The 20,859-nt window shown below is 36.5% G+C and overlaps 1 protein-coding gene across 7 annotated transcripts in view; it reads left to right on the top strand.

Moving 5' to 3' along the window:
- GPHN (gephyrin) overlaps positions 1–20,859 on the top strand; it is a 784,704-nt gene that overhangs the window by 432,098 nt on the left and 331,747 nt on the right. For all 7 annotated transcript variants that reach the window (XM_037832495.1, XM_037832502.1, XM_037832496.1 and 4 more), the window contains exon 5: positions 5,090–5,184. In XM_037832495.1, coding sequence (XP_037688423.1) covers positions 5,090–5,184 — 95 coding nt within the window. The remainder of the gene's footprint in view (positions 1–5,089; positions 5,185–20,859) is intronic.

Here is a 20,859-nt window from a genome sequence, read left to right as displayed (position 1 = left end):
TGAGGGAAATTCAGATCTGTAAATGTGTCCATCATCTATTGGAGATAATCTTTTGCATTTAAGTCATTAGAGATTTACAAAATTGCATTATTTCCTGCTGGGAAAGCAGGGAATTAATGTTAAGATGGAGGCCAATTGACATAGATCTTCCAGTGATAATTTTTAGGAAGAAAGTTTATGTTTCCTAAAAGGTATGTTCCAAATGACCATACGGGCTAGTGGAAGAACTTTAGGCCAAGGTAACCAGGTTTCCTCAGTTAATTTAGACAGTTTAAGTTTTAATACGCCATTTGTTCTCTCCTTTCTAGAGGAATGAAGATGGTGGGACAATGATAATGCCAACTTGCTTGTAGAATCTTAATTACAGCTCTAATGACCTGCCCAGTAAAATGAATATCTCAGTCACTAGAAATAATTGAAGCACTCCCCAGGTGGGGAATGTATTTTCTAAAAGTTTTTTAGCACCTGTTATAGCACCTACCTTACAACAAGAAAAAGCTTCTGTCCATCCTTAGAATAAGCAGTTACAGTTCATGCTGGGTGGCAGTTGAATGGATGTCTAATTGTAGATGCTCAAAGAGGTCAGAGGGTGGCGATGTATAATCTCTAGCAACTGAGATGGTTTATTCTCAGGTTGTGCTGTGGAAAAATTATGCATTTATTGTAAATGTGGGTAGCAGCCTTATGAAAATTTACCCACCAATATTTGTTTAGTATTTGATCCATTTTGTTGGTACTGTGGCAAGAGAAGGAATATAAAGTTTTAAGGACTGATCCCTTTAAAGATTCAGGAAGTACCAAACAGCCATCCTTACTGTCCCAAAAAAAGTCTTCTGGAATTAAAAATGCATCCTTTATCTAGCCAAGTTTGTTTTTTAGCCATAGGGCCTTTTCTTGTTTTACCTTCAGGTACTCTGAGCATATTTGATTAAAATTAGGAATTGATGTTTCTAAATGAGAAAATCAAGTGAGTACATCTGCAGGTGATTTCCTTGCACGAAATCTGCTCAAGTATTTCCTTGTTATTCTGGTTCTGGGTTTTTTGTTATTGTTGTTGTTGTTTTGGGTTTTCTGTTTTTTGGGTTTGTTGTTTGTTTTTTTTTCCATTATTCTTTCAATTTTAATAATAGCAGTAGATTGAGAAAGTAAGATGACAGTAAGTCACTAGTTATCCATTCTTTGTAGGGGATCTAATTGAGGTAAGGAAACTCCTCTGTTTCTGTATCATTCCAAAATCACGGATAACTCCAAAAGCATCTTGGCTGTCAGAATAAATGTTAACTGTTTTTGAGATGACCATATACAAGCTCTAGTAAGAGCATATAGTTTTGCTTTGGGAGCTGAGGTAAATTGAGGTAAGTTACCTCATCCAATTAATTTGAATTGGGTTGTGATTGCATATCCAGCTTGAAATTTCCCATTAATTCCTCAGACACAGGATCCATCAGCAAAAAGAATGTCAGGGTTATGCAATGGTATTTCTTGTAAGTCAGGACGAGGAGTCATTAACTGAGAGATAATCGGTTTACAGTTACAAGGATATCCATCTGGCAAAGGCAGTGGGATGGCATGGGTAAGGATATTGTGTCTTTTTATAATTAAATTAGAAGGTGAGAGTAAAAGGATATTGTAGAAGTCAATCAGTTGCAGCATAGATGCTGAGTAAATTCAGACTTTAAGAGGCTTTGGACAGTATGAGGGTTTTGTAAATATACATCATTACCCAATATTCCTGCAGATGCTTCAGCTATTTGCAGCTGCAGCTACTACTTTTAAACAGGCAGGGTGTGCTCAAGCCACAGTATCTAATTGTATGCTATAGTAGGCAGCAGGTCTTACTTTTTCCCCATGTTTTTGTGTTAGTAAGCCAGGAGCTTGTCCATTTCTTTCATGAATGAATAGACTAAATTGCTTGGAATAATTTGGTAGTCCCAAATGATTCAGATTCCAAATGCTGGAGGGGCTAATAAGGCCATCTTGTTCAAAGTCCTGTTTATGAGAGTCATCCCAAGGTAAAGATTCAGTTTTATTGCCTCTAGTTAATTCATAAAGAGATGATACCAATATAAAAATATTTGGACTACAGAGTCAGCAATAACCTGCCAGCCCAAGGAGTCACCTTAATTGTCATGGAATTAGGGAATTCCCGGATCATTTTTATTCTTTTGGCTGATAGGTAAATTCCTTCAGCATTTAAATCATGACCCAAGTAATTGTCTATTTCTTGAGTAAGCTATAGTTTTTCCTTGGAGATTTCATGTCCTTTTGAGCTAGCTATTGGAGTAAATAGACTCTCTTAAGGAGTTCTCTTTAGTAGAGGGACAGAGCAATAAATAGTCCACATATTGTAATAGAGTAGAGCCATTAGAAAATTGTAGGGCACTCAGAACCTGATGTAACATTTGAGAGAAATAAGAAGGTGCCTCTGCAATGCCTTGAGACATAACTGTCCAAGAATATTGCTGATTATCCCCCATGAATGCAAATAGATATTGACTATCTGGATCTACCATAATGCTGAAGAAAGCCAAATACAGATCTACAATCATAAATCATTTAGAATGAGGAAGAACCTGGGACAACAGGGGATTTGGATTTGGAACTACAGGAAAATGAGGGATGACTAATTTGTCAGTGGCTCTTAAATCTTGAACAAACTGTCCCACAACCATTAGGTTTCTTTAAGGTAAAATAGGAGTGTTACTAGGACTAGTGCAGGGAATAATTAGTCCTTGAGATACTAGGTCTTTAACTATTGGGGTTAGGCTGGCAATGGCCTCCCATTTAAGTGGCTGTTGAGGAAGTCTTGGTAAGGATTTGGATGTGTCTATCCGCATTTTTATAGATTGGGCACTTTGGAGTCTCCCTACTTTGATACTGAATATAGCCCATAGAGATTCTAGTATAGCAGATAGGTCAGTGGTGTCATGAGTAATTTCCTCATTCTCAACATCTAATAGAGTTTGCAAAGAGCATATAAAGTCTGTCTCAGTATCTTCAGGAAATTCTAAAAAGAATCCTCCCTTTGGGGAAAAGCAAATCATGCCTCTCATTTTTTTTTTTTTTTTTTTTTTAATCATCATTTTATTGAGATATATTCACATACCACGCAGTCATACAAAACAAATTGTACTTTCGATTGTTTACAGTACCATTACATAGTTGTACATTCATCACCTAAATCAATCCCTGACACCTTCATTAGCACACACACAAAAATAACAAGAATAATAATTAGAGTGAAAAAGAGCAATTGAAGTAAAAAAGAACACTGGGTACCTTTGTCTGTTTGTTTGCTTCCCCTACTTTTCTACACATCCATCCATAAACTAGACAAAGTGGAGTTTGGTCCTTATGGCATTCCCAATCCCACTGTCACCCCTCATAAGCTACATTTTTATACAACTGTCTTCGAGATTCATGGGTTCTGGGTTGTAGTTTAATAGTTTCAGGTATCCACCACCAGCTACCCCAATTCTTTAGAACCTAAAAAAGGTTGTCTAAAGTGTGCGTAAGAGTGCCCACCAGAGTGATCTCTCGGCTCGTTTTGGAATCTCTCTGCCACTGAAGCTTATTTCATTTCCTTTCACATCCCCCTTTTGGTCAAGAAGATGTTCTCCATCCCACGATGCCGGGTCTACATGCCTCTCATTTTTGATAGCAGATCTCTTCCCAGAAGATTTATGGAGGCAGAGTTACAAAGCAAAAAGGAACATTTTTGGTTAAAATGCATAAGGAAGTTTGGATTGGTTGGGATAAATATCCCCCTTGGGCTTTTTTGCTAACCCCCACTATCGTAATTTGCTTTTGACTCTGAGGGACTGTTTTAACAGTGTGGGATTCAGATTTGAAGGTGTGGCCCCATTATTGACAAGAGCTTTACATGTTTCCCCATTTTTAAAAAATTCAGTTTCACCTTTTGCATTTAAAGAGATTATGGGGAAGAGGCCACTGAGGTCCCCAAAGCCCTGTCAACATTGAGTGGTTTCCTTTATGCCCTGGTAGAAAGTTTTGTTTTGTTTTGTTTCCATTTTTCTGAGGGCATTCTTTGTTTCAATGGCCAGGTTGATTTTAACTGCTTTGCCAAATCCTCAAGCTAAATTTTGCCCAGAGCTGCATTCTAATTTGGGACCATCCCTCAACTTCCAATGAAATATTGAAATACCAACTTTTCCTTATATTCCTCCATCATTTACTTTTCATTTTGTTTGCTATTCTTAATAACTGAAATACCTTATTTTGCAAACGTTATTCCCCTTTTGTTTCCAATTATTGTGACCTACTTCATTTATAGAAACCAGACTAGAAATGAATTGTCATCTATTTCATCCCCAACTTTTAGTAGAAAATCCATCTTGACCATTACAGTATGAAAAATATATTCCTATTTTGATTGGCCCTTAGAAAATGAAATTTCCCTGTCTCCTTCATTAGCATATTACAGGTTTAACTACACTTTGTCTTAAGAATGCCTTATCGTAAAATTCCTAGTATTTGGTTAAAGCCTATCACTTAATAACTTCTTTTAAAAAATAATCAAGTAATTAATTTATATTGAAGATGTAGAAGATGATATATCTAGAGTTTTTCTTCTAGCCAGTACATGAGGGAACAATGACTTTCTGATTTCTTGAGTTCATTTTGATCATATCAGAACATAATAGAGCTAGGAGGGATATAAGATGATCTCAGGTTTTCAGGAATTAATTATTGCAAGAGTAATAAACAGAGAAAAATATCCAGATTTCTTACCCTAGGAAAACCTATGGAGATTTTTGAGCAGTCTGAGGCTTCATTTTTTTTTAAATTTAGGTTATTAGGAGAGATGAGAATTCTATCAAATACTTCTGAGCTATAAGGGATAAGAAAGAACTGCTAATAAAAAATTCTCTGGATTTTCCTTGTCTTCAGCATTTACTCAGTGATCACAAAGAATTGAGTACTGATGCCTTAAAAAATAACATTTGGAGAACTACAAATTATGGTTTGTAGAAAGCACAATTTATAGTTATTTTTAAGTGAATTTTACTACTCTTCCTTCCTTCTGTTTGCCTAATTTCACTCAGTGCTATTTAATCTTTAATTGCAGGCCACAAAAGAAGTAATAGAACGGGAAGCACCAGGTATGGCCCTGGCAATGCTGATGGGATCACTTAATGTTACACCTCTGGGCATGCTCTCTAGGTAAGAAAGTCACAAACAGCACTGCAAAGAAAATTAATTCCATACCACTACTCACTGCAATAGATTGAAAAACCTAAGAACACTTACATTTGCCCCTTCTTTTTCCCAGGGTTAAGAGTCTTAGTACCTTGTGTGGCTAAATTTTGGCCATAGCTTCCTTCAATGCTTTTTTTCTTTCTTTTTTTTTTTTTGCATATTATGACCATAACTTTTATATTTATATTACTGAATATTATTTTACTGCTAAAGTTATATTCTACTAAAAGTTGTCAATTCTAATCCAGAGAACAGTCCAGTTTATTGAGATATAGTTATTCTTTTTTGTGATTTTTGTAATCAATTGATATTAATTGTTAATTAATATTAATTGTTGCTAAATACTGATTTAATTATTCCAAATAGAGTTTATTGAAATAACAAGTTGGAAGCTTTTATTATAATTTGTAAATAGTCATTGGAGATGTGTGATCATGAAAAAAAAACTGATTCAAATGTATAATATTTTCGCTATTGACAGCAGTTTATTTTATATTATATTAGATTACTGTTTTTAAAACTCTGCCTTTGTTGACACATCTCTCCTCAATCTGATAGTTTAGTTATTTATTTGTTACTATTTCTTAAGGAACTCTTAGACTAAAAGCCCCTTAATGAAGACAACATACATCATTTAAGTTAAAGATAGAAGTGTCAACTTTGAGTCTGTTAATTTAATGAATCTGTTGATTAATAATCACTTGATCACAGAGCAACCTACAGATATGTGGTAACCTTATAATTTCAGTGTTTCACAATTATTATTTATAGCCATTTATATATTTTTGTGCAATATGAATTTTAAAAAGTAAATAAATCCATTTAATTGTATGGAATATGAGTCATAATGTTCTTTCTGTTACTTAGACTAAGTTTATGTCCAAATAATGGTAGCCACTTGAAACACAACCACTAGAAAATGTGAATGGGTCATTAGTTCCGTATTCTCTTCACTGTCACATGCACTATATTTTATGAGATTTAATTTTAATAAAAGCAAAAAAAGAAAGTAGCATGTGATAGAGATTTTAAATATAAAAATTGATGCTGATCTTTAAGGAACTCAAGTTGATTCTTTTATTCTATTCTTTTTTGCAAGCCCAATTTGTATCATCTACACATATGAGGTTAAGGGTCACATTTGATCCCATTTTTCCTATGGAATTTAGGAGTGGTTTTTGAACATAACAGAACTCTTTCTGGAATATAAGGTGTATAGTCAAGAAAGAACTAAAACATCATCTATTAATTCTTTTATAACAAATGTAATTCAGCAAACACAATATGTTTATTTACCAGGCCCCTTGAACATTAGAGATACTAAAAATAGAAAAATGAGACATGTCCCCACCTTAAGGATTCCATACATTAACTGGAGAAATTTTCCTTTGAAACTGTTAAGGTAACTCTGTAAATTGAATATAGCTTTCTTGATCCAGGAGAGAAGTAACACATCTTATCTTATTAAAAGTCTTTTCTGAATTAATTCCTCTTCTACCTTCTGTTTTGCCATAATTATAAGGCAATGTGCTGCTGATTGCTTGCTGAGTGAGTGGAAAATGAATCAGCAGGAGCTGATTCAGAGTATTTTGGAATAGATCCATCTTTATTCTGAAGGTTTTGAAAGTTAAAACCTATACATGACATGTAAACAGCTTCTACTGGCTTTTCTTTCTGTTCATTGTCAGTTTGACTGGAGAGTTTATTTACAAATATGGAACAGAGTTAGTAGTCTATATCAGTTATGAAAATGGAACAATGGAATATTTCCCTACATGTTCATTTTATGTGCTTCTCAAAGCCTTCTTTTAATAATCATTTTTATAACAAATTCCATGATTAGATTGATGCTTTCTTTCTACATCCTTGTATCTTGTATTTTCTTTGGGTTTCATACGTGCTTCTATTATAACATGACTTGCTGTGTTAAAATTTAGTTATTTACTCATCTGTCTTACCTACTTTCTAGACAATCTTTAAGAGCAGGTGCTTTATCTTATTCATTTTTACATCCTTAGCCCCCAAAACAATTTCTGGCACATAGTAAGTACTCAAAAAATGTTCTTATGGTTGCTGTTGATAAAGCAGTGTGTCACCCTAGTTCTGATGATATTTTTTCCAAGTAAAGTAATGCATTAGGTTGGTATACTACCTTCCTACTTTTATCTCTAAAAAACAACATTTGAACAAAAATAATTTTTTAATCACTAAATCAAATGTTTCAAATGGTCTTCAGCTACTTGATTAACTTCATATACTCTAGTTATTTTTGCACAAGAAACTTGAGAGGTAATATGAAGTAAAAACATACATCAGAAATATTGCAGATTCGGTTACAGATGAGCAATAAAGCAAATATCTCAATAAAGCAAGACATACAAATATTTTGGTTTCCAGTGCATGTAAAAGTTATGTTTATATTATTCTGTAGTCTAAGTGTACAATAGCATTTTGTCTTAAAAAAAACAATGTTCATACTTTAATTAAAACATACTTTACTGCTAAAAAAATGCTAACCACCATCTGAGCCTTCAGAGAGTTGTAATCTTTTGGCTGATGGAGGGTCTTGCCTCGATGTTGATGGCTGTGACTGATCAGGGTGGTGGTTGCTGAAGGTTGGGGTGGCTGTTGCAATTTCTTAAAATAAGACAACAATGGAGTTTGCAGCATCGTTTGACTCTTCCTTTTACAAAAAATTTCTCTGTAGTATGTGTTGCTGTTTGATGCAATTTAACCACAGTAGAACTTCTTTCAAAATTGGAGTCATTCCTCTCAAACCCTCCCACTGTTTTATCAACTAAGTTGATGTAATATTCTAAATCCTTTGTTGTCATTTCAACAATGTTCACAGCATCTTCACCAGGATTACATTCCATCTCAAAAAACCACTTTCTTTACTCATCCATAAGAAGCAACTCCTCATCCGTGAGTTTTACTGTGATATTGCAGCAGTTCAATCACTTCTTCAGGCTCCACTTCTAATTCTAGTTCTCTTGCCATATCCACCACATCTGCAGTTACTTCCTCCACTGACATCTTGAACTCCTCAAAGTCATCCATGAGGGTTGGAATCAACTTCTTCCAAACTGCTGTTAATGTTGATATTTTTTACCTCCTCCCGTGAATCATGAATGTTCTTAATGGAATCTAGAATGGTGAATCCCTTAAAGAAGGTTTTCAATGTACTTTGCCCAGACCCATCAGAGAGATCACTATGTATGGTAGCTAAAGCCTTGTGAATGTATTTCTTAAATAATAAGTCTTCCAAGTCAAAATGATTCCTTGATCCATGGGCTGCAGAATGGATGTTGTGTTAGTAGGCATGAAAACAGCATTCATCATGATGCACCTCTCCATCAGAGCTCTTGGATGACCAGGTGCCTTGTCAATAGCAGTAATTCTTTGAAAGGAATCTTTTTTTCTGTGCAGTATATCTCAACAGTGGGTTTAAAATATTCAATAAACTACGCTGTAAATAGATGTGTGGTCACCCAGGGTTTGTTGTTCTTTTATAGAGCATAGGCAGAGTAGATTTAGTAGATTTAGCATAATGCTTAGGGCACTAGGATTTTTGAAATGGTAAATGAGCATTGGCTTCAACTTAAAGTCATCAGCTGCATTAGCCCCTAAGAAAAGAGTCAGCCTGTCTTCTGAAGCTTTGAAGCCATACTTTGACTTCTCCTCTCTAGCTATGAAAATCTTCTGGATGGCATCTTCTTCCCAATAGAAGGCTGTTTCATCTATATTGAAAATCTGTTGTTTAGTGTAGCCACCCTCATCAATGTTCTGGATAACTTGCTGCAGCATCTACATCAGCACTTGCTGCTTCATCTTGTACTTTTATGTTATGGAAACAGCTTCTTCCCTTAAACCTCACGAACCACCCCCTGCTAGCTTGAGAATTTTCTTCTGCAGTGTCCTCACCATTCTGAGCCTTCATAAAATTGAAGAGAGTTAGAACCTTGCTCTGGATTAGGCTTTGGCTTAAGGGAATGTTGTGGCTGGTTTGATCTTCTATCCAGACCTCTAAAACTTTCTCCATATCAGCAATAAGGCTTTTTCTCTTTCTTTTTCATGTGTTCCCAGGAGTGGCATTTCTAACTTCCTTTAGGAAATTTTTCTTTCCATTTACAAACTTTGATAACTGTTTGGGCAAAGGGGCCTAGCTTTCAACTTATGTCAGCTTTCAATATGCCTTCCTCAGTAAACTTAATCAGTTTTCACTTTTGATTTAAGGTTAGAGATATGTGCCTCTTCCTTTCACTTGAACTCTCAGACGCTATTGTAGGGTTATTAGTTGGCCTAATTTCAGTATTGCTGCGTCTCAGGGAATAGGGAGGCTGGAGGACAGAGAGAGAGGGGGAACAGCTGGTCTTTGGAGCAGACAGAACACACATTCCATTTATGGATTAAGTTCGCCATCCTCTCCAGTGAATTATACAAAACAATTACAAAAACTATTAGTAATGTCACAGATCACAGATCACCATAACAAATAAAATAATAATGAGAAAGTTTGAAATATTGTGAGTATTACCAAAGTGTAACACAGAAACACAAAGTGAGCACATGCTATTGGAAAAATGGTACTGATACACCTCCTTGATGCAGGGTTGCCACAAAACTTGAATTTGGGAGAAAACAAAACAAAACAAAAAACAAATGCTGTATCTGTGACGTAAAATAAAGTGAAGCCCACTAAAACAAGGTAGGCCTATAATGGTTAAGAACATGGTATGTGAAGCCAGTGTGCTTTGTTCTATTCTGGCTCTCCCATTTACTAATCTCTTTTTTGTTTTGGTTTTCTCATTTGGACAATGATGATATTTTAAGAGTACCAGTCTCCTTGGATTAAGTGAGTTAAGACCATGTGAAGTTTTTAGAATAACATCTGATTCATAATATTATATTAGTGTTGATCACTGTTGTGTTGTCAGCAGTTAAGAGCTATAATTTTTGGAACAGGTCTGCTGGCAGAAAAAAAAATGTCTTTACCTCACCTTCATTTCTGTTGGATATTTCCACTAGAAACAGAATTCTGTGTTGGCAGTCTTTTCTTTCAGCATTTAAAAAAAATATTATTCCACTTGTTCTGGCTCCATGGTTCCTAAGAAGAAATCCACAGTCATTCAAATTGCTATTTTCTTTTGTGTGATGTATCATTTTTCTCTGGATACTTTGAAGATCTTTTTTCTTTAACTTTGGTTTCAGCAAACCAAATTATGGTTGTTTCCAGGAGTGGTTTTCTTTGAATATTTGGGGGGGGGGGTTCACTGAGCTTTTTGAATCTCTAAATTGTTTTTCGCCAATTTGGGGAAATTATCAGTCATTATTTTTCCAAATATTTTCTATGCACCAGTCCCTTTCTCCTCTCCTTCTGGAACTCCTATGATAAATGAATGTTAGTTCTTTTGTTATTTTTCAACAGGCCCCTGACACTGTTCATGTTTTAAATTGTTTTTACTCCATATTCTTCAGATTGTTTCTATTGTTCTATCTTCAAGTTCACTGACTATTTTCATCTTTCATCTCTATTCTGCTTTTGAGTGTATCCAGAAAAAAATTTTTGTTCAGATATAGCATTTTTTTATTCTAAAATTTCCATTTGATAGTTTTTTTAAAATGGTGTCTGTTTCTCTTCTAAACTTTTGTTTTTCTATTCATTTAAGAAGTATTGGCCTTTATATCATGGAAGATGAATATAATAGCTGCTGAAAATTATTTTTTGACAGTTTCAATATCTGGGTCACCTTGGGTTGATATCTGTTGCTTGTCTTTTCCCATGAGAATTGGTCAAATTTTCCTGGTTCTTTGTATGTCAAGTAATTTTGAATTATATTCTGAACACTTTGAATATTATATTGTGAGACTCTGGGTCCTATTAAAATCCTCTGGAGAATGTTAATTTGTTTGTTTGTGTTAGCAGTCAATCTGTCTGTTAAGTTCAGTGTAATTTCTTCTCCCCTTCATTGATTGGTGGCTCATCTTATGCTATACTGTTTGGACATGCCCAGCACATGCATCATTCAGAAAATAGTCTGAGACTTGGTGTATATTGCAGTTAAGTTTTTAAGTGCAGTTTGCAACTGGGACTGGCCCTAGTTAAGGGCAGTTATGCAAGTTTTGACTTCCATCCCCAATCTGCCTGCTATTGTTTACTTTTCAGAGTCCTCAGGTAATCACTTTTTGCATTTTGTCCAAAATCAGTGGGAGAGAAAGGCTGTAGTTAGTTCCCTCCATCTTGGTTGGTGCCATTGATCAAAAGCTCTACCTTTAGAATCAGTCCTCTGAGTTCACAGCCTAACACTTACTGGCATTTACTAGCTTTGTGAACTTGGACAGGTGACTTAACTAGGTGTAGCACTTCCTATTTCAGTACCTAATTGAACTGCCTCCACAAAATAGTAGTATATAATATCCCTGAATCTATACTTTATACCTTGCTGACTTGTTTAAAAGATCAAATTCTTTTGTTTTCCTGAACATGTCCAATCCAAAAAAATTTTTTAAGGTTTGCATGGGAATTAAGTTCTACATAAGCTCTGCAAAATGAATCCAGAAAACCTTGGCATTTACTTTTTCTTTTTTTTCTTTTTTAATGGAATTTTATTGAGATATATTCACACACCATATATCCGAAGTATATAATCAGTGGCTCACAACATTATCACATAGTTGTCCATTCATCACAATTAATTTTAGAGCATTTTCATTACTCTGAGAAAAGAAAAAAAGGAGAAAACCCAAAACATCCCATACCCTTTATTCCCCCTCACTGATCCCTAGCATTGTTATGGTTACACTGGCTACTGTTGATGAAAGAATATTAAGATATTTTGTTAAATGCAGTTGATAGTTTGCAATAGGTGTGTTTTTTCCCCATATACCAGTCTGTTGTTAACTCCTTGTTCTAGTTAATGAAAGAAATTTTTTATATTTGTACTAGTAGTTATACTCATCATCCACCACAAGATTTATTGAGTTAAATAGTCCCATGTTTTAACCTCTGGCTTTGCTTTTGGTGACATATATGACTCTAAACTTCCCATTTTTACCACATTCACACACAATTCCACACCATCAGTTATGCTCACGTAATGTCCTATCATCACTGCTATCCATTTCTACTCATTTAAATTCAACCTAGGTAAAAATTCTGCACATCTTAAGCAACCACTCCCCATTCTCTAGCCTCATTCTCTCTCGCAGCAACCTTTATTCTAGATTCTATGTCTATGAGTTTACTTAGTATAATTAGTTCATATTAGTGAGATCATATGATATTTGTCTTTTTGTGTCTGACTTATTTCACTTAATATAATGCCCTCAAGGTTCATCCACGTTGTTGCATGCATCAGGAGTTCATTCCTTCTTACTGCTGAATAATATTCTATTGTATGTATATACCACATTTTGTTTATCCATTCTTTGTTTGATGGACACTTGGATTGTTTCCATCTTTTGCCGATCTTGAATTGCTGTGAACACTGATGTGCAGATGTGTTCGGGCTTTCACTTCTTCTGGATATATAACCAAGTAGTAAGATTGCCAAATCATCAAGGCGGGGCAAGATGGCAGAGTGGTGAGGAGCAGAATTTCGTCTCTCCCCTAGAGCAGCTGGCAGTTACCCAAGAACTATATAAAACAGCGTTTTCGGGGTCTCCAGTAACCAGTCACACATTGGACTCAAGTTTGGAATTGGAGGAAAAGCTGAGATCGCAGCGAACATTGTAAGTTCCCCGGACCAGGGGTCTGGCGCCCCTCCCCACCCAGACCTCACAGACTGTCTTGCTGCCGGCTTCCTGAAAGGGGGGGAAAAAAGAACCAAAAAACAGCAATCTGCTGAGGGCAAGAAGGAAGGCTCAACCCAGCCTCAACTGCAGAATTAATTAACAAATTAATTAACTAACTTTGGGAGCTGGGGTGCTAAAGAAGGGCTGGGCTCCAAGAAGTGGGGGCACGTAAAAGCGGGCACCCATTCCCAGACTCCAAAAAAGCCATTTTTTTTTCCCTTATATTTTGTCCCTTCTGGCTTCTAACTGATCCCTTATCTCTGCATTTCAGTAGCCCCTGGCAGGGGTGGAACTGAAGCGGTTGGAGAGTAATTATCAGACAATAGCCCAAAGCGTATCTTTAAATGCTCTATTCTGACACTGACAAAACTTCCAGTCTGGGGAAAGACGTTTAAAAGAGACTCTTTTTTTTTTCCCTTTTTTCTTTTTCTTGATTTCTTTTCTACTTTTTTTTTTTTTTTTATATAAAAGTAATATATGTGGTTATTTTCTATCGGAAAGCCCAGGTTGAGGGACTAGGCTGGGCTTGAGGGGAGACAGAGTACCCACAGTGTCTTTGAATTCCGTATTCACTACTGAAGGCCTCCAGCCCCATCTTTAATTGGTAACTCAGGCTGACCAAGGAATCTACCTTGAGAGGCCCCAAAGAGGAGAGAGGAGAAGGGAATAGTGCCCCTGAGAGACAACTGGAGGTCTGAGGATTGGGAGAGTGGAGGGAGGCCCAGCTCAACTGGCAGTCCTCCTTCTGGGAATTCAGACCCCAGGGGCTGGAATTCAGATTCCAGCTTCAGTCAGCCACGCCCCTGACAGGCTCAGAGTCACCAGGAGAACTAAAGGCTCCATACCTCCTTACACTGGTGGGGGAGCTGCGGGCTGGCCAGCACCACCTGCTGGACAGGAGAGGAAAAGCACCAATTCTAAAGGCCTCATAGGAGGGTCTCATTCTCAGGAAAACTCCATACCCTCCCAATGAGACCTGGGCCTCACTAGACTGGGAAAATCTGACTAGGGTCGACCATATCCAAGGAGACCCACTCACAAAAAGGTTGCATAGAGGCAGAGCAAGAAACAGAAAAAACAAGAGGGGAAAAATTCTGATCAACTAAATAGAACCTAAGTTAGAGGTCTAGAATAAGTTGAACTGAATAACAGAGGCCAGAGAACAAAGCCAACCAACAAGAAAACCACTAGGTAAAAGACAGAAAACAAGCTCCAAAATAAACTAATCAAGAGAATCAGATGCCTAGACAACTTAAGATAACAAGCCATACCAGGAAACACGAAAACATGGACCAGCCAAAGGAACAAATTAATAGCTCAGCTGAGACACAGGAGTGGAGGCAACTAATGCTAAATAAATTTGATGAAATGAAGGAAGATATAGCAAAAGAGCTGAAGGATATAAAGAAGACACTGGCTGACCATAAAGAAGAATTCATAAACTTAAAAAAACAAATGGCAGAACTCATGGGGAATGAAGGCCACAATGGAGGAGATGAAAAACACAATGGAGGGACACAACAGTAGATTTGAACAGGCAGAAGAAAGGATCAGTGAACTGGAAGACAGGTCATTCGAATTCATACACACAAAAGAACAGCTGGTGAAAAAAATGGGAAAATATGAGCAGGGTCTTAGGGAGCTGAGTGACAACATGAAACGCACAAATATACGTGTTATGGGTATCCCAGAAGGAGAAGAGAAGGGAAAAGGGGCAGAAAGAGTAATAGAAGATATATTCACTGAAAATTTCCCAACTCTTATAAAAGACAGAAAATTAGAGAATCAAGAAGTACAACGTACCCCAAATAGAATAGATCCCAATAGACCTACTCCAAGACACTTACTGGTCAGATTGTCCAATGTCAAAGACAAAGAGAGGATTCTGAAAGCAGCAAGAGAAAAGCAATCCATCACATACAAGGGAAAGTCAATAAGACTATGTACAGATTTCTCTGCAGAAACCATGGAGGCAAGAAGACAGTGGCATGATATATTTAAGATACTGAAAGAGAAAAACTGCCATCCAAGAATTCTATATCCAGCAAAACTTTCCTTCAAAAATGAGGGAGAGATTAAAACATTTTCAGACAAACAGACACTGAGAGAGTTTGTGAATAAGAGACCAGCACTACAAGAAATACTAAAGGGAGTGCTACAGGCTGATAGGAAAAGACAGGAGAGAGAGAGTTGGAGAAGAGTGCAGAAATGAAGATTATCAGGAAAGGTAAAAGGAGAGGAAAAAATAAGATATAACATATAAATTCCAAAAAACAAAATGGTAGTAGAAAGTACTGCCCTTATAGTAACAACACTAAATGTAAATGGATTAAACTCCCCAATAAAAAGACACAGACTGGCAGAATGGATTAAAAAACAGGACCCATCTATATGCTGTCTACAAGAAACTCACTTTAGACACAAGGACAAACATAGACTGAAAGTGAAAGGTTGGAAAAAGATATTTCATCCAAACAACAACCAGAAAAAAGCGGGAGTAGCTATATTAATATCAGACAAGTTAGACTTCAAAAGTGAAACAATTAAAAGAGACAAAGAAGGACACTATATATTAATAAAAGGGTCAATTCATCAAGAAAACATAACAGTCATAAATATTTATGCACCAAACCAGAATGCCCCAAAATTCATGAGGCAAACACTGCGATCACTGAAAGGAGAAATAGATACCTCTACAATAATAGCTGGAGACTTCAATACACCACTCTCATCAATGGATAGAACATCTAGACAGAGGATCACTAAAGAAACAGAGATGTTGAATTGTATGATAAATGAACTAGACTTGACAGACATTTATAGAACACTACATCCAACAACAGCAGGATACACTTTTTTCTCAAGTGCTCATGGAACATTCTCTAGGATAGACCACATGTTGGGTCACAAAGCAAGTCTCAACAAATTTAAAAATATTGATATTATACAAAACACTTTCTCAGACCACAATGAAATGAAGTTGGAAATAAATAAAAGGCAGAAGGTCATAAAATTCACAAACATATGGAGGCTAAACAACACCCTCTTAGAAAACCAGTGGGTAAAGGAAGAAATTACAAGAGAAATTAGTAAATACCTCGAGGCAAATGACAATGAAAACACAACTTATCAAAACGTATAGGATGCAGCAAAGGTGGTGCTGAGAGGGAAATTTATTGCCCTAAATGCCTATATTAAAAGAGAAGAGAGAGCAAAAATTGAAGAGTTAACTGCTCACCTGGAGGAATTAGAGAAAGAACAGCAAACTAACCCCAAAGCAAGCAGAAGGGAAGAAATAACAAAGATTAGAGCAGAAATAAATGCAATTGAGAACAGGAAAACAATAGAGAGAATCAACAAAACCAGAAGTTGGTTCTTTGAGAAAATCAATAAAATCGATGGACCACTGGCTAGGCTAACAAAAAAAAAGAGAGAGCAGATGCAAATAAATGCAATCAGAAATGGTAAAGGAAATATAACTACCGACACTGCAGAAATTAAGGAGATAATGAGAAGATACTATGAGCAACTATATGCTAATAAACTAGACAACTTAGATGAAATGGACAACTTCCTAGAAAAGCATAAACAACCAACATTAACTCAAGAAGAAATAGATGACCTCAACAGACCAATCACAAGTAAAGAGATTGAGTCAGTCATCAAAAAGCTCCCAAAAAGGAAAAGCCCAGGACCAGATGGTTTCACATGTGAATTCTACCAAGCATTCAAGAACGAATTAGTACCAATCCTGCTCAATCTCTTCAAAAAAATTGAAGAAGAGGGAAAGCTACCTCTTTCTATGAAGCCAACATCACCCTAATACCAAAACCAGGCAAAGATACTACAAAAAAAGAAAATTATAGACCAATTTCTTTAATGAATATAGACACAAAAATCCTCAACAAAATACTCGCAAATCGAATCCAGCAGCACATTAAAAGAATTATACACCACGACCAGGTGGGATTTATTCCAGGTATGCAAGGCTGGTTCAACACAAGAAAATCAATTAATGTAATACACCACATCAATAAATCAAAGCAGAAGAACCACATGATCATCTCGATTGATGCAGAAAAGGCATTTGACAAAATTCAACATCCTTTCCTGATGAAAACACTTCAAAGGATAGGAATAGAAGGGAACTTTTTCAACATGATAAAGGCAATATATGAAAAACCCACAGCTAACATCACACTCAGTGGGGAGAGACTGAAAGCTTTTCCTCTAAGAACAGGAACAAGACAGGGATGCCCACTATCACCATTGCTATTCAACATTGTGCTGGAAGTTCTAGCTAGAGCAATTAGGCAAGAAAAAGAAATAAAAGGCATCCAAATTGGAGAGGAAGAAGTAAAACTTTCACTATTTGCAGATGACATGATTCTATATGTAGGAAATCCGGAAAAATCTACAGCAAAGCTACTACAACTAGTCAATGAATACAGCAAAGTAGCAGGCTACAAGATCAACACGCAAAAATCTGTAGTGTTCCTATACACAAGTAATGTGCAACAAGAGGAGGAAATCAAGAAAAAAATCACATTTACAATAGCAACCAAAAGAATCAAGTATTTAGGAATAAACTTAACCAAGGACACAAAAGACCTTTACACCAAAAACTACAAGAAACTGCTAAAAGAAATTGAACAAGACCTGAAAAAATGGAAGAACATACCATGTTCATGGATTGAAGACTAAATATAGTTAAGATGGCAATTTTACCTAAACTGATTTACAGATTCAATGCAATACCAATTCAAATCCCAACAACTTACTTTACAGAAATAGAAAAACCAATAACTAAATTTATTTGGAAGGGTAAGGTGCCCCGAATAGCCAAAAATGTCTTGAGAAAGAGGAATGAAGTGGGAGGTCTCACACTACCTGACTTTGAAGCATATTACAAAGCTACAGTGCTCAAAACAGCATGGTACTGGCATAAGGACAGATATACTGATCAATGGAATCGAATTGAGTGTTCAGAAGTAGACCCTCACATCTATGGACAACTGATCTTTGATAAGGCAGTGAAGCCAAAGCAACTGGGAAAGAGCAGCCTGTTCAATAAATGGTGTTTGGAGAACTGGATATCCATTTCCAAAAGAATGAAAGAGGATGTCCATCTCACACCTTATTCCAAAATTAACTCAAAGTGAAGCAAAGACCTAAACATTAGCACCAAGACCATAAAACTCTTAGAAGAAAATGTAGGGCAGTATCTTAGAGATCTTGTGAAAGGAGGTGGTTTCTTAGACCTCACACCCAAGGCACGAGCAACCAAAGAACAAATAGACAAATGGGATCTCCTCAAAATTAAACACTTTTGTACATCAAAGGACTTTGTCAGAAAAATCAAAAGGCAACCTACACAATGGGAGATGATATTTGGAAACCACATATCAGATAAGGGTTTAATATCCCGAATATATAAAGCAATCCTGCATCTCAATAACAGAAAGACAAACAATCCAATTAAAAAATGGGCAAAAGACATGAACAGACATTTTTCTGAAGAGGAAATACAAATGGCTCAAAAGCATATGAAAAAATGCTCAACTTCACTGGCTATTAAGGAAATGCAAATCAAAACCACAATGAGATATCATCTCACACCTACCAGAATGGCCATTATCCAAAAAACAGAAAATGACAAGTGCTGGAGAGGATGTGGAGAAAGAGGCACACTTATTCATTGTTGGTGGGAATGTAGAATGGTGCAACCACTCTGGAAGACAGTATGGAGGTTCCTCAGGAAGCTAAATATAGATTTGCCATATGACCCAGCTATTCCATTGCTGGGTATGTACTCAGAGGAACTGAAACTTAAGACACACACAGACATTTGTAAACCAATGTTTATTGCAGCATTATTCACAATTGCCAAGAGATGGAAACAGCCCAAATGTCCATCAAAGGACGAGTGGATAAACAAACTGTGGTATATACACATGATGGAATATTATGCAGCTGTAAGACAGAACAAAGACATGGATCATGTAATAATGTGGCTGAACCTTGAGGACATTATGTTGAGTGAAGTTAGCCAGAAACAAAAGGACAGATTCTGTATGGTCTCACTAATATGAACAGATATTAATGAACAAACTTTGGGAGTTAAAAGCTGACAAACAGGCGACCAGGAGATAGAAAAAGGGCAGAGATCAGCCATTTGATGCTGAAGGACTACAGAATGTTTAGGATTGATCGCATAGATCCAGAAATAGATAGCATAATGCTGTGTGATGGTAGCACGGTATTGTAAGTACACTGAACAAAGATGTCTGTGAGTAAAGCTGAAAGAGGTGGGATAGGAGAATGTATGACACCAGAGGTAAAGATAGATGATAAAGACTGGGACTGTATAACGTGGCAAAAGCTGGAGTGGCCAATGACTGTTACTAAATATACAAATATAAAAATGTTTTTGCATGTGGGAAAGCAAATGAATGTCAACCATGTAGAAATTTGAAAAAGGGATGGTATTCAGGAAAAAACATAATCAAAGCAAACTGGAGTCTATGGTCAACAGTAACATTGTAATATACCTCCATTAAATGTAACAAAGGCAATATGCCATTGCTAAATGTATATGAGAAAGGGATATAGGGGAGTAATATGGGATTCTTGGTAGTGGTGTTATTTGCTGTCCTTAGTAGTAATATTGTATTGTATGACATGTTATTTTTCTTTTTAACATTTTTTCTTATTGCTAAAAAAAAAACAATTTTTCTTGTAGTAATCAGTATGTTCAAATGCTGATTGTAGTGATAAATGTACAACTTTATGATGATACCATGAACAACTGATTGTACACTGTGGATAAATATATGGTATGTGAATATAAGTCTATAAAATTGTAGGAAAATATATATATAGGAGTAAAAGTGTTGGAGAAAACATGGTGAGAGCAATGATGCCTCACCAATATGGACTAACTACAATGTGTAAACTCAGAATTGAATCTTAGAACATAGCCTAACGTGGACACAATAATTGTAATAGTACCTAGATTGTAAGCTCTTACAGCATTTAACTCTATCCCTGAATTGTAAGGCCTATCTCTAAACTTTGAGATGCTGATCCCCTAGCGTATGTTGTCACAAACATTGGGACTGGTGGTTTGATGTGCTGAGCCCTTGAGCATGGGACCTTGCCCTTATGAAGCTCATTACCACAAAGGAGAGTCTAAAGTTGTATGTAATGGTGCCTAAGAGTCTCCCCCTGAGTACCTCTTTGTTGCTCTCTAACTGAGCCATCTCGACAGGTGAACTTGCTGCCCTCCCCCCTACGTGGGACCCAACTCCCAGGGGTGTAAATCTCCCTGGCAACGCAGAGTATGACTCCCAGGGATGAATGTAGACCCGGCATCATGGGACTGAGAGTATCTTCTTGACCAAAAGGGGGATGCAAAATGAGACGAAATGGTTTCAGTGGCTGAGAGATTCCAAATGGAGTCGAGAGGTCACTCTGGTGGACATTCTTATGCACTATATAGATAACACCTCTTAGGCTTTAATGTATTGGAATAGCTAGAAGTAAATACCTGACACTACCAAACTCCAACCTATAATAATGTAGATTACAAGGGGTGACAGTGATTTTGAAGACCTTGTGGATCACACCCCCTTTATCTAGTGTATGGATGAGTGGAGGAATGGGGATAAAAACTAAAGGACAAATGGGGTGGGATGGGAGGATGATTTGGGTGTTTTTTTTTTTTCACTTTTATTTTTTATTCTTGTTCTGGTTCTTTCTGATGTAAGGAAAATGTTGAGATAGATTGTGGTGATGAATGCATAACTATGTTATCATACTGTGGACAGTGGATTGCATATCATG

The sequence above is a fragment of the Choloepus didactylus genome, chromosome 4 (genome assembly GCF_015220235.1).
Source record: "Choloepus didactylus isolate mChoDid1 chromosome 4, mChoDid1.pri, whole genome shotgun sequence".
NCBI classification, from domain to species: Eukaryota; Metazoa; Chordata; class Mammalia; order Pilosa; family Megalonychidae; genus Choloepus; species Choloepus didactylus.
The sequence above is the reverse complement of the archived record's forward strand: the minus strand, read 5'-3'. Positions and strand labels throughout refer to the sequence as shown.